The sequence below is a fragment of the Camelus ferus genome, chromosome 1, assembly GCF_009834535.1.
Source record: "Camelus ferus isolate YT-003-E chromosome 1, BCGSAC_Cfer_1.0, whole genome shotgun sequence".
NCBI lineage: Eukaryota > Metazoa > Chordata > Mammalia > Artiodactyla > Camelidae > Camelus > Camelus ferus.
The window spans coordinates 62,092,477-62,107,952 of NC_045696.1; the positions used below are offsets into that span (position 1 = coordinate 62,092,477).

General features: G+C 33.2%; 1 protein-coding gene across 7 annotated transcripts in view; it reads right to left on the bottom strand.

Moving 5' to 3' along the window:
• Nucleotides 1-15,476, bottom strand: part of DLG1 (discs large MAGUK scaffold protein 1) — a 228,975-nt gene that overhangs the window by 147,696 nt on the left and 65,803 nt on the right. For all 7 annotated transcript variants that reach the window (XM_032481581.1, XM_032481590.1, XM_032481574.1 and 4 more), the window contains exon 5: nt 1,513-1,677. In XM_032481581.1, coding sequence (XP_032337472.1) covers nt 1,513-1,677 — 165 coding nt within the window. The remainder of the gene's footprint in view (nt 1-1,512; nt 1,678-15,476) is intronic.

Genomic DNA, 15,476 nt, shown 5'->3' on the forward strand with positions numbered 1-15,476 from the left:
AAAAGGTAAAAAGGAAAACTGTCTCTGTCACTAACAGCCAACCGATGTTTTTCCCCTGTGTATGTATCATTTAGCCTCCCGAGGGAAGATTGGACTGCTTCTGCCAAACACAATCTTTAATTGATATGTAGGCTATCCACACACTTATATGAACATGTGTGTATGAAGGGGGATGGAGGTGACAGCACATGGGGGAGGGACACAGGAGATCTTTTAAAAAGACGTGGGTTCTTCGAAATTGACCATCCTTTGGCAAGAACGATCAAGGAGGGGGAGTCATAAATAAACAATATTAGGCATGAAAAGGGGGTTACACCTAAATATGCGACAGACATAAAAAAATAATAGGATGTTGAGGCTACTTTGAAGTTAAGTATGAAATGGACAAATTCCTAGAAAAACTATCAATAGAAAATCTGAATGGTACTAAATAACCATTAAAATTTTTAACCAGTAATATGATATCACCCTTCAAAGAGAATTACAAAACCCATTTTAAGGTTTACTAGTAAGAAATGATCCTTATACACAATACATACAACTAACAAAGGATTAGTATCCAGAATATATAGAGAACTTGTACAAATCAGTAAAAAAGACAATCCAATACAAAAATGAGAAAAAAAGTCTTGAGAGGGTATGTCATAGAACAAGAAGCCTGAATGACCAATTTTATCAGTGAAATGGACACTAAAATCACAATGAGATACTACTTCAATGGCAAAACAATACCAAGTATTGCTGAAAATATAGGTCAATTAAAGCTGTTACACGTTGCTGTTGAAAATGTAAGTTAAACAACCATTTGGAAAATAATCTGGTGTTATCCACAAAATGTGTATACATAACCAAAGTTTTGAATAGCACTTTTCATACTAGTACTAATCTGAAAATAACTCAATATCCATCAAAAATAAGATAAATTATATCTTTATTTATCTTATAAAAATAAGATAAATAGAAAACTCTAGAGCAATGAAAATAATGAATCTTGGGAATATAATGTTGAGTAAAAAATGCAATTAGAGATTATATACAGTATAATTCCAATTATATAAAATTCAAAACAGGCAAAAGAAATATATTAATTAGAAATCTAAATACATGAAACCAGGATTGTGGTTATTTCTGAGGGGAGAGACAAGGTGATGGGATCAGGTAAGGCCACATACTGGACTCCAAAGATACTGTTAATGCTCTTTTTCTGTACTGTACCTACTAATTTTTTTTGAAGTTTAAAAATATTTTAATGTGGGTATTTGAAATACAAAAGTTATTTCCTTCATGAAAAATTTTAGAGTTCAAGACAATGTCACTGAATAAAATTCACTTATAAAATATATATTTTTAAAATGTTTTCAAATGCTAATAATTATGAAATTTAACTACAAAACCAGAAACAATCAAGGGGGGAAAATCCTACATGAAAGAATCATTCTCTCTGAGCATGAGCTATATTAGTAACAAAAGTAATATATAATTCATAGCAACCAAATAAAGTTATTATCTTACCTTTATTGGTGAAATATGAGAGTGAGAAACAAATCCATGGACATTCTCAATTTCTGACAGGTTCTTCTCTGAGACATGAACCAATTCTGGACCTATCACCTCATTAGTGATTTGTGGAGAAATGTGCTCTTGAGGAGGTGTATCTTCATCCTGATACCGGTATTTCTGTAAAGTATAGGAAATTATTAAATGATGAAGCTTTGAAAAGCAGTATGAGTTCAATTCAAATCATGATTTTCATAACTACCCTAATACTCAATACTATTTAACTGTATGCCAAGTGTATTTTATGGTTTAATACATAAAGTCTGAGAGAAATGGTTCTCCATTTTAAAGTCATGTCAATATTTTTAAAAATTTATCTAATTACTAAAAATAATTCAGATTCTGGGAAGATGGTGAAGTAGGAAACACAAGGAATCTGTCTCCCTACCTAAACAATAATTGCATAGGCATAATCTGTCTGATGTGATTTTGGAATTCTGGAGTCTGTTGAAGGCTTGCAACTTAAGGGGAAAACTTGGACATATACTGTGTCTAATTTGGATCAGTTTTACCACTTGTATTCAACATGGTATTGGCAGTCATAGCCAGAACAATTAGACAAGAAGAAATAAAAGGGATCCAATTAGAAAGGAAGAAGTAGTATTACCTCTGTCTTATACTGTAAAGATTCAGCATAAAAGCAGTCAGAACTACTGAACTTAGCAAAGCAGTGGGATACAAAGTCAACACACTGATGTCAGTTGCATTTCTAAACAGAAACAATCTGAAAATTATAAAAACAATTCCATTTACAATAGCATCAAAAAGAATAAAATGATTAGGAATGAACTTAGCCAACAAGATGAAAGACTTGTGTAATGAAAACTCCAAAACACTGCTGAAAAAAATTAAAGACAACAGAAATAAATGGAAACACATCCCATGTTCATGGACTGGAAGATTTATTACTATGTGAAGATGTCAATACTACTTAAAGCAATTTACAGATGTAATCCAATTCCTATCAAAACCCCAATGATATTTATTGCAGAAACAGAAAAACCCATCCTAAAATTCATGTGGATCTCAAGGGATTCAAATAGCCAAAATAACCATGAAAGAAAGAAAAAAAAAAAGATGGAGGACTCACTCTATCTTATTTCAAAGCTTACAACAAAGCCACAATAATCAAAAGTTTGGTACTGGCATAAAGACAGACATATAAACCAATGGAATGAAATAGAGAGTCCAGAAATAAACCCTCACATACAAAGTCAAGTTATTTTTCATAAGGGTGCCAAGACCATTTAACAGAGAAAGACAGTCTTTTCAGTAAATGGTGCTGGGAAAACTGGATATCCACATATAAAAGAATGAAGTTGGACCCTTATCTAATACTATATACAAAAATTAACTCAAGGTGGATCAAGGACCTAAATGTAAGACCTAAAACAATAAAACTTCTAGAAGAAAATATAGCACAAAAAGCTTCATGACATTCCATTTGGCCATGATTTCTTGGATATGACACCAAAGGCAAGAAGTAACAACAGAAAAAAATAGACAAATCTGGCCTCATAAAAACTGAAAAAAAATCTGTGCATCAAATGACACTATTCACAGAATAAAAAGGCAACCCATAGAATGGGAACAATGTTTACAAATCATATGCCTGATAAGGTATTAATATCCAGAATATATAGAAAACTCCTAAAATTCAACAAAAAATCCCAAACAACTCAATTCAAAAATAGGCAAAGAACTTAAATAGATATTCCTCCAAAGATGATATACAAATGGCCAACAAGCACATGAGAAGATACTCAACACCATTAACCATTAGGGAAATGCAAATCAAAATTATGAGATACCACCTCACAACCACTGGAATGGCTACTATCAATAAGGGTGCTTCCAGGGTTTCAACCCTGAGTTGCCACTCCTCCCAGGCACACCTTGGAACCTAGCTGCCCAGAGACAAGATCCACACAACCCTCTGAGGCGTAGGCGCTATTGCAAACCTAATTCTATAGATGAGGAGACTGAGGTTCAGAGGTTACAAGACAAGCCAAAGGACCCAGCTAGGAAGCGGCAGCGCCAGGCTTAGAACCCGAGTGTAACTGATGCCAACACCATTGCTTCTCATGATAAGGAAACTGAGGCTCAGAGAGGCGAGGAAATGACTCATCCAAGGTCACATAGGTTACTACAAGATACTGAATATAGTCCCTGTGCCATACAGAACAAACTTGTTGTTTATCTATTTTATATATATTAGTTAGTATCTGGGGGAAAAGAAAAAAACAAAGTAAGTGTTGGTAAGGATATAGAGGAAATTGTACACCATTGATGGGAATATAAAATGGTACAGCTACTGTGGAAAACAGTATGGTGTTTCCTCAAAAAACTGAAAATACAATTACCATAGACCCAGCAATTCCACTTCTGGGCATATACCCAAAACAATTGGAAGCAGAGTCTTGAAGAGATATTTGTACACCAGGGTTCACAGGAGCATTATTCACAGTAGATAAAACATGGAAGAAGCCCAAGTATGTCAATGGATGAATGGATAAGCAAAATGAGGTATATACATACAATGGAATATTATTCAGCCTTAAGGAAGGAAATTTTGCAATATGTTATGTGGATGAGCCTTGCAGACATTATGTTAAGTGAAATAAACCAATCACAAAAAGACAAATACTGTATAATTCCACTTTCATGAGGTACTTACAGTGGTCAAAATCATAAATACAGAAAGTAGAATGGTGGTTGCCATGGGCTGGTAGGAGAGGAAAATTGTGAGTTACTGTTTAATAGGTCTAGAATTTCAGTTTTACTAGATTAAAAGTTATAGGGATGGATGCTGTTGATGGTTGCACAACAATGTGGATGTATTTAATACCACTGAATCAGAAACTCAAAAATGGTTAAGGTAATAAATTATGTTATTTGTATTTTATGCCACAATAAAAAAAATACAAATAAGAAATCAAAACTAGGTGAAAAAAAAATCTGAATACTGATTTGTCCATTTTTAACCTAATGTTAGCTGAACACTGTATCTCTAAAGATATAGTTGTTTAAGTGAAGTCAACATGAAAAGCCAAAGTTGCTCAGCTAAATTAGTCTGGTCTTATTCAATTAACTTGTTCAAAAATTGGAAAAAAAAATCATCCTTTTTAAATTTTAACTTGAAATTAGTCCATTAGATAACAATTTTTTTTCTTTTACCTATAAAAGAACCCTTGTCTCTTTCTCTCTGTTGTGCACATACCCAAGTATTCTATTTTTAAAAGATTAACATAATTTTAAGAAAACCAAATCTACCTCACACCATACACAAAAGTAAAGGAAATCATAATTATAGGAACTGGGAGAAAATAAAACTTCATGTTTCTCAATCCAGGCTGGGAACGTGTATGCACATAAACAAAACCAAAACAAACAGATACCACCCTTGCCCCAAATTAAACACACTTATAAAGAAAAGACACAAACGACGCAACAGAAAAAAAATGTTTATAACTACAAATAGGATTATTAGCCACTATAAGCTGGCTTTTATAAATCATTAAAAAGAAAGAATCAGCAAACATAATAAAGGGATACTCACAAAAGGCATATAAATGGATCAGCAAACTTAAAGAAAAACATGTTCAACTTCTTTAATAAGTAAAAATTACAGAGCGAACATTCAGAGAAACAGGCATAAATCATCACATTTCTGGTAGAGGTCTTTTTCTAGTGGGCAGTCTGGCAACATGTTTCAAAAGCCCTGAAAATGTTTCTGCTCCTTCTAGTAATTCCACATCTAGGAAATAACCTTAGAAGATACAGCATTACTGAGGAGTATAAATAGTTGTTGTATACAAACATGAAGATTGTAAAATATATTTTAAAAAATTTAACTATGAATTTGACTCATGAAAGTTACTACACAACTTCTAGCATCACTTTTTAAACAACATCCTTCTGTGAAATAGTACAATTACATGGAAAACAACAATCAAGCCCACATCAACATCAGCCAGTTTATTTAACATGATATGAGAAATCTGTTTTTACATGTAAGACTTCAATTATTTTTCAAAACAAATGAAAAGAATTCACTAACTTTCTCCTGAGTAAGGCTGAAGTTAATATAAATACTTATAAAACTTAACACAGTTTATATACTCAATTGAGTGGAAGCACAATTTAACTATTCTTATTATACTTTAGTATTAGATACAATATAAAGAAGGAAACACGATAACCATCTTTTCAAACTTTAAGGATACTCCACAACTTCAAGAAGAGAAACATGCAGAAGGATATTCACTATACTATGGTCTGGAATAAAGAAAAATTGGAAACAAGCTGCCTATAAATAGATTTTTTAAAAGGCTAAATAAATTATGGTACAGTCATCCTAGGAAATATTATGTAGAAGTTAAATTAGGTAAAGAACTACTACTTCTAACAGGAAAAGATGAAGACACAATTACTGAATGAGGAAAGCACGTTTCAAAGCTAACACATGCAGAGTTTGAACATTTTAAAACAAAGCAATAGTGTATTTTTATATGTGTCTGTATGTATAAGCATTATATGCATATGCATTATGCGTGTGTGAGGCATATCCATGAATGTACATATGTAATTTGGGATGGTTGAAAAAATTTCAAACGAGAAATGGTTCATTCTGAAAAGGAAAGAAATGAATTACTAAAAATTTTATGTCTTTTAAATATCTTTTAAAGTGTTTAAGTTGCCCCTTAATCCTTTTTTATTCCTTATAATTACTGAGAAACTCAAGGCATTTAACCTGTAGGTTTCCCAGTAAAATCAGTCCATATTCATGGGGCCATTATGTGGTCCTTTGGCTCTGTACTTCCTGCAAATTGGCAGCTGAATGCAAAGGCTTGATCATTCTCATGATCAGTCCTTTTAGCAAGACTTTTGATAGTACTGTGTTCTTCTATCAAGAAGTACATAATGTCTGGTTATATTCTTTTGTGCTATTAGCAGCTCTTGATACTCAATGCCTAAATCAATTCATTCACTGAGGGTTGCAAAATGGTAACAGTGTAATTTTATTATTTCTTTTTCATTTATTAAATGGCATTAAATGGTATACACGCCCACACACACACACACTTGGAAAAAATACTTGACTTTCTTCTTTTATCTGCCAGTTTTCAGGATAGATGAAAAACTGCTTCCATATCATCCTCCTGAAGGAATTAGGAGATTTTTTTATTTATCACTCAATGCAATCGCAATCAAAATCCCATCTGGCTTTTTCCAGAAATCGACAGGCTGACCCTAATATCCATAAAGAGTTGCAAAAGACTCAGAATAGTCAAAACAGTCTTGAAACAGAGTAACGTGGAGGAACCACACTTTCCAACTGCAAAACTTCCTTCAAAGCTCTATGAATCAAGACTGTGATACTGGCGTAAGAATAGACATAGGCAGTGCAATAGAATTAAGAGTCTAGAAATATATCCTTAGATTTATGGTCAATTGGTTTTTAACATGAGTACCAAGACAATTTAAGGGGGAAACAACAACTTTTCAATAAAATGATATGGAGACACCTGGATGCAAGAGTTAAATGAGACCTCTTTCTCATACCATATATAAAATTTAATTCAAAATGGACCTAAATACAAGAACTAAAGCTATAAAACTCTTAGAAGAAGACTTAAGTGTAAATCTTTGTGACCCTAGATTAAGCCAAAGGTTTCTTAGGTATAACATATAAAACAGAAACAACCAAAGGGGGATTAAAAAAAAAAAACAGGTAAGTTTGACTTCATACAAATAAAAAAAATTTGTTCATCAAAGGACACTACCAAAAAAGTGACAAGATAACCCATAGATTAGGAGAAAATATTTGCAAATCGTATTTTTGATAAGGATATCCACAATACAGTATATAAGGTTAAGTATCTGATAAATATACAGAATACAGAAGGAACTCTTTCAACTCAACAATAAAGACAATCCAATTATAAAATGGGCAAAGGATTTAAACAGACATTTCTCCAAAGATGGCATACAAATGGCCAATAGGTACATGAAGCGATGTTCAACATCATTAGTCACTGCAGAAATGCAAATCAAAACCACAATGAGATATTACTTCACAGCCGCCAGGATGGCTATAATCAAAAAGACTGACAATAATACATGTTGGTAAGTATTTAAAGAAATGGGAACCCTCAGACAGTGCTGGGAGGAATATAAAACAGTGCAAGTACCCTAGAAAGCAGTTTGGCAGTTCCTCAAAGGGTAAAAAGAGTTACCGTATGACTGAGCAATTCTATTCCTAGGTATATACTCAAGAGACTTGAAAACGTGCATCCACGCAAAAACTTGTACACAAATGTTCATGGTATCACTATTTATAATAGCCCCAAGGTAGAAACAATCCAAATGTGTATCAATTTGTGAATGAATACACAAAATATGGTATACCCATATAATGGAATATTATTCAGATATGAAAAGGAATTAAGTATTTATACATCCTACAACATGGAACTTTGATAACATTATGCTAAGTGAAAGAAGCCAGATGCAAAAGGTCACATACTGTATAATTCCATTTATATGAATATATGTTCAGAACAGGCAGTTTTTTAAAGCAATCAATCAGATGATATAATGAAATAAAAGACTGTATTTGCAATAGAAGCAAAAAAGATATGCTCAGGAATTAATAAACCTAAAATATACAAATATCCAACTTAACCAAACACAAAGATATACCATGTTCTTGGCAAAGAAAGCTAAGAAGTAAATAATTAACTTAAAAGAGAGTATTTTTAAAAATTCAAACTCCAAAAAGAGGCAAGAAAAAGAGAACAAAGCAGCCAAAGAGAAAGTACAAAGAGAAAACAAATAATTTTTCAAAATAATAAATAAAAAGAGCAGGGGGAAGGGTATATAGCTCAGTGGTAGAGTACGTGCCTAGCACGCATGAGGTCCTGGATTCAGTCCCCAGTACCTCCATTAAATAAACAAATAAATCCAATCACCCTCCCCCAATTTAAATAAATAAATAAGGCAGATCTTAATCTAATCTTATTGATAACTACAGTAAATGTAAGTAGATTTAAAACACTATAATTAAAAAGTAGAGTTTATCAGAATGAAGAAGAAAGCAAGAGATGTACTTTATAAAGACAGACAAGGTGAAAATACATGAATTAAAAAAAGATATCCTATAAATTGTAAGCATAAGAAAACTGGAGTGGCTACACTAATATCTGATAAGACAGTTCAAGACAAAGAGTACTACCTAAAGAGACAGTGATATATCAAAATGATAGAATTTAATTCACCAGGAAGATAAAACCACCATAAATGTGTGCACCTAATCACAGGGCCTTAAAAAACACAAGCAAAAACAAAAATAATTAAAGGGAGAAACAGACAATTCCATAATCTTAGGAAGAGATCCTTGATCAGCAGTTGACAGAACTATATAAATATCAGTAAACACAGATAACCTGAATAAACTATCAACCATCTTGATCTAATTGATATTTATAGCACACTATACTCAACAACTAAAGAAAACACATTCTTTTTGTTGTACATGATACGTTTGCCAAGACAGACCATATGCTAACTCATGTAACAAGTCACAAATTTAAAAGGATTTTAATCATAAAGAATTTTTTTCTTTGATTACAACAGAACTAACCTGGGAACAAATTATAAGATACTTAGTTAAAACTTCCGTATGTCAAAAAAGAACTCAATAAGGACATTTGAAACATTTTGGAACTGAATGATAATGAAAATAAAACAGATTAAAACTTGTAGAATGACACTAAAGCAGTGCTGTGTAGTAAAGAATTTAACTTTGCCCGAAGAGGTTTGGCCTCTGTCCTCAGCTCCTGGAATCTGTAAACCCTTGGAATGTCCTGCCTGATACGAACGTCTTTGTCAATCTGGGGGCTCTGTGACATGTCAGATAGTACAACAATGTAATTTATGGTGGAGGGTTTGGATCACACATTATCAGTTTAACAACTTTAGGAGGGGCTGGAGACAAGTAAACATCATGAGCAGACACCTACATAGATGTGATCTGGCTCCAATAAAAACTTGAGACACCAAGGCTTTGGTGAGTTTCTCTGGTTAGAAATATTCAGTGTGTGTTACCACACATTGTTGCCAGAAGAGTTTAAATTGTCCATTACTCCACACAGAGAGAACAACTGGAAACTCATTTATAACTCTCTCTGACTCTACCCCATGTATCTCTCCCCTTGCTGATTTTAATCTATATCCTTCATTATAATAAATCACAATCACAAGTATAACTGCTTTCAATTAGTTCTTTGAGTCTTCTATTGAATTACTGAACATAAGAGTGGTCTTGGGAACCTTAAACCTGCAACTCATGTCAAAAGTAAGCATGGTCTTGTGGACTGTTCCTTAAGTTTACAAGTACTTTGAAGGAAATTTGTAGCTTTAAATGTTTACACTAGGGAAGAAAGTCTAAAAGCAGTGACCTAAGAATTCACCTCAAGAGGCTACAAAAAGAAGATTAAAGTAAACCCCAAAAAGAAGAGAACGAAGAAAATAATAAAGGACACACAAATAAATGAAGTAGAAAACAGACAATTGAGAATATTTCGAAAGTCAAATATCAACAAAATGAATAAACCCTTTTTCTAGACTGATAAAGGAAAAAGAATGCAATCGCCTACATCAAGAATTAAAGAGAAATTCTCACTAAAAACACCTATATACTTTAAAAAGACAAGAAAATAATTACGAACAACTTTAGGCCAAATAATTCAACAGGTTACATGAAATCAAGAAATTCCTTAGGGAAAAAAAAAAGAAATTCCTTGAAAAATACTTCTTACCACACACAATATTCTGACACAATACGAAAACAGTAAATCTGAGGGCCCCATATCTATTTAAGAAATTGAATTTGTTATCAAAATTCTTCTACAGAGAAGACTCCAGGCCTAAATGTGACTTCTACCAAACATTTAAGAAAGAAGTAACATTTTTACACAAATTCTTATAAAAAAGAGAACATTTCCCAACCAGCATAAGACCAGCATAGCCTTAATACTAAACTCTGACAAAGACATTATAGAAGAAAATGATGAACCAATATCCCTCACGAACACATGCAAAATTCTTTTTAAAAATTAGCAAATTGAATATGAAAGTGATAATCCAAACAACATATCATGACTAAATAAAATTTATCATGAAGACAAGGTTAGCTTAACATCTGAAAAAAACAGTGAAATTCTCCATGTTAACAGAATAAGAGAAAAACCATACGATCATTTCAAGACATATGGAAAAAATATGACTCAATTTAACATTAATTCATGATAAAATTCTCGGCAAACCAAAAGTCCAGAACAATCTCAATCCAAAGAGCATATACAAAACCCCCACAGCTAACACATCTAATGGTGAAATGCTGAACATTCCCCTCATTAAGATAGGGAACAAAACAGAATTCTCATGCTTCTTATTTCTACCAACATTATTGCTGAATATCCTAACCATGGCTAGAAGACAAGTAAAAGAAATAAAAAGCATAAAAGCCAGTAAAGAAGAAATAAAATTGTCTCTATTTACAAATGACATGATTGTTTACACTAAATATTTATAAAGAATTTACGAAACTACTAAAACCAATAGTCAAATTTAACAAGGTTGCAGGACACTAGGTTAATCAATCAAATTGTATTTTTATACCAAAAGCAAATAACTGAAAATCAAAAACTTTCTAAAAATTCCACTTACATCAACACCAAAAAAGATAAAAAATTTAGGAATAAATTAATAAAAGATGTCCAAGACACTTCACTGCAAATTATAGAGTACTGCTAAAAGAAATTAAGACCTAAAGAAAGAGAGAGACGTAATATGTTTCTGGGTTGGAAGACTCAATTGTTAATTTTCTTCAAATAATCTATAGATTCAATGGAATTTCAATAGTAATTCCAGCACTCTTTTTGTAGAAACTGATAAACTGACTGCAAAATGTTAAAATGTAGATGACTTGGAATAGCCAAACCAAATTTTAAAAAGAACAAAGTTGAAAGGCTTACAATACCTGATGTCAACATAGTGTGGTACTGGCTAAAAGGTGGACAGATTTATCAATGGAACAGAATACAGAGTTCGAAAATAAATTCACACATATATGATTCATTCATTTTTGACGAAGTGCAACAGCAATTCATGAGGGATGGAAAAGGCTTTTCAACAAACGATGCAACAACTGGATATTCATATAGAAAGACACTAACACTGACCCTTACCTCACCTCACATGCAAATTAATTCAAAATGGACCACAGACCTAAAAGTAAAATCTAAAATCATAAAACTTCTAGAAGAAATGTTCTCCATATAAGAAAAAAATTGCAAACTTTGGGTAGAAAAAGACTTACTATATAGAACACAAATAACACAATAATAAAAACATCTGACAAACCGGGCTTTATTAAAATGTTTGCTCTTCAAAATCATCAGTAAGGAAAGTAAAAGGCAAACTACAAAATGAAAGAAAAGATTTGCAATAAATAAATCTGACAAAGGATTCAGATCTGAATATATAAAGATCTTTAAAACTCAATAGGAAAACAAACAATTCAGGTTTTTAAACTGGGGACAAGTTTATATAACACTTCATGTATTAGTTTGCTAAGGCTACTATAACAAAGTACCAAAAGACGGGTGGCTTGAACAACTTAAACAACAGAAATTTATTATCTCACAGTGCTGGAGCCTAGAAGTCTGAGATCAAGATGTCAGCACATCCAGTTCCTTATGAGAATTGTAAAGAAGAATCTATTCTATGCTTCTTTCCTGCTTCTGGTGGCTTGCCGGCACTCTCTGGCATTCCTTAGCTGTGGATGCATCACCCAGATCTCTGCCTTGATCTTCACATGGCATTCTTGCTGTGTGCCTGTCTCTATGTCCAAAATTTCCCTTGTTATAAGAACACCAGCCATATTGGATTAGTGCCCACCCTAGTCAATTTGATTACATCTGTAGAGACTCTATCTCCAAATTAAGGTCACATTCTGAGGTCACAGGGGCTAGGACTCCAACATATCTGTTTCTCTGAGAAGACACAGAAAACTTCGCAAAAGAATAGATACTAACGTCAAACATGAAAATATGCTCAACATCTTAAGTCGTAAGGAAATGTAAAATAAAACCACAATGAGATACTACTGCGTACCCACTAAAATGGCTGAAGTTTTTTTAGAAAAGACAAATATTGGTGAGAATGTGACACAACTGGGACTCCCACACACTGCTAGAATATGAACTCACCATTCTTATACCTAGGAAATGAAAACAACCACTAGATATCCAACAGAAATAAAAAGATATGTCCACACAAAAAACTCGTACATGAAGCTTCAGACTATTCAAAATTGCCCCAAACTGGTACCAATGTAAATGTCGATCAACAGATATGAATAAACAAAATGTAATAAATCCATATAATGGAATATACCTTTGCAATAAAAAGAAAACTACTGACACAAGCAACCACCTCAATGACTCTCAAAAGCATTATGCTGAGTTAAAGAAGCCAGAAACAAAACAGTACTTACTATATGAATTCATTTATATAAAATTTTTGAAAATAAATATTATTTATAGTGACAAAAGGTGTATCAGTGGTATCTGGTAGGGAATAGAAAGTTAGATGGAATGCAAAAGAGCAAAAAGAATAGTTTTGGAATGAGGGAAATACTCTGTAACTTGATCACGGCAGTGGTTTCACAGGACTTTATAGCTGTCAAAACTAATCAAATTGTACATTTTATGAAGATGCAGTTTACTGAACAAAATTATACTTCAAAAATGATTAAATAAAACAGTAAATTTCTGTGTATCTGTTGGAATAGATCCCATCCTCAGGAGCAAAAGTAACACAGAGAGAATGTGAATTAAAATTTAAAGGACTCTATAAAGAAAACAAAATTTTACCGAAGTGAATAAAGTAACACCGAATAAATGGGAAAACATAGTCATTCTTGGATAAAGGTCTGATACTTTAATAGTTCGAATTTGCCAAGAAAATAATCAATAAACTGAGTGTGTTTACAATCAAAACTATAATGCTAGCTTTATCTGTGTAAGAGTGCTTGGCAGGGTATTGGTAATCATCATTTGAAAAAACTAGCATGTGAGAAGGCAAGAAAATTATGAACTAAAAAGTCATGAAAGGCAACTATTCTATCAAGTATAAAGAAGTGTTAGAAGTCCTCAATAATTAAAAGCTTGATAACAGCACAAACATAAGCAAACAAATCGACTGAACAGAGTCCAACAACAAAACAAAATACATATGATTATTCAGTAATGTGATAAGAAGATTTTAAATCAGTGGGGGAATTACAGATTACTGATTGAATAGTGTTTAGTAAATGGACATCTGGAAAAAAAAATCAGGATTTTTTACAGCATAACTTTAAAAAAGAAAAAATTACATGTTAGATCACAGATCTAAATGTAAAGAATTGAGCCAAACACTTAAACAAAACATTGATGAATTTGTTTACACACTTGGAACGGCAAAATCTAAGTAAGAAACAATATCTAGAAACAAACAAAAAACCCCTAATAAACTTGAATACACAAAGTTTAAAACCTCTGTATCACTAATTTAGAAAGAAAACTCTGGTTGTAGGATAAGAGTAGAATTATATTACAAAAAGGCTAGTTTTCTAATGTATACTAAAGTCTCATTACTCAATTAAAAAAATTACTATGTCATAAATTAGCAATTCATTTCAAAAGGAATTACAAACAGCCAAAAATCAATATGAAAAGATGTTCACCCTTCCACTCATAAAGAAATACACTTACTATCTGGGCAGATCTGAGACAGGAAGGAAGAGGGCAGGGCACAGTCATTAAAATAATGACACAGCCCCTAAGAAAAAAAACAGGATATGATAGAAACTGGTCAGAACCAACTAGGCCCAAGATGGCGGAAGATTTGACTTCCAGTAGACCTTGAGATTCATTGTATGCTCACTGTAATACATTAGCTTGCTAAATGACACATCCACAGGCACCATGACAGTTCCAAGGCTGGTCATAAAAGGCCAAAAAGTGGATGGTGGCCCAATTCCTGGAAATTCCCACACCTTCCCCCAAATAGTTGGAATAATCCTCCCACTTGTTAGCCTATGAAATTACCCATCCCATAGAAATTTAACAACCCCTGCACCTCTGGGCCACTCTCACTTTCCCAGATGACCCCATACCCTGGAGCAGCTCTCCTTTCTGAGACAGACCACACTCTGCCTATGGGATGTGTACCTCCTAGGGCATCTCTTGCGCTCGTACTCTGTCTATGGAGTGTGTAACTCTCTGAATAAATCTACGTTCACTTTACTGTGGCTTACTCTTGAGTTCTTCCCCGCCCGAAGCCAAGGACCCTTACTTGGCAGGGAGCATCCCAGGGACTCGCTTGAGACCTGGGACACGACCATCCTCTAGTGCCCCATTTTCCTGCAACACATGAACAAAAACATAAATGCCTGGTAATACCTAGTGTTGGTGAGGGTATGGAAAAACAGAAACTCTTAACAAATGAGTGGAAATGTAAATGAGGATAACTTTTTCTTGCCAGCAATTTAACACTACCAAAATATAAAACACACATCACCCTTGACCCAGGAAGTCCTTTTTCATAATATCAGCTAAGTTGTCATGAGTCACAAATGATATTACTTTATAGAGAAAATACAAAATAGTATGTAAGTCAACAGTCAGAACTGGTAGTATTTTAAAGCTGTAGTGATTAAGACAATGAGTAACTGCTGTGTGGAACAAAAGAAAGAACCCAGAAATGGACTCACATATGGGAATTTATGACACAGTACAGATCACTGGGAAGATGGAAAGAACTTGTCAGTAAGTGAGACTAGGACAACTGGGTAGCCATTAGAAAAA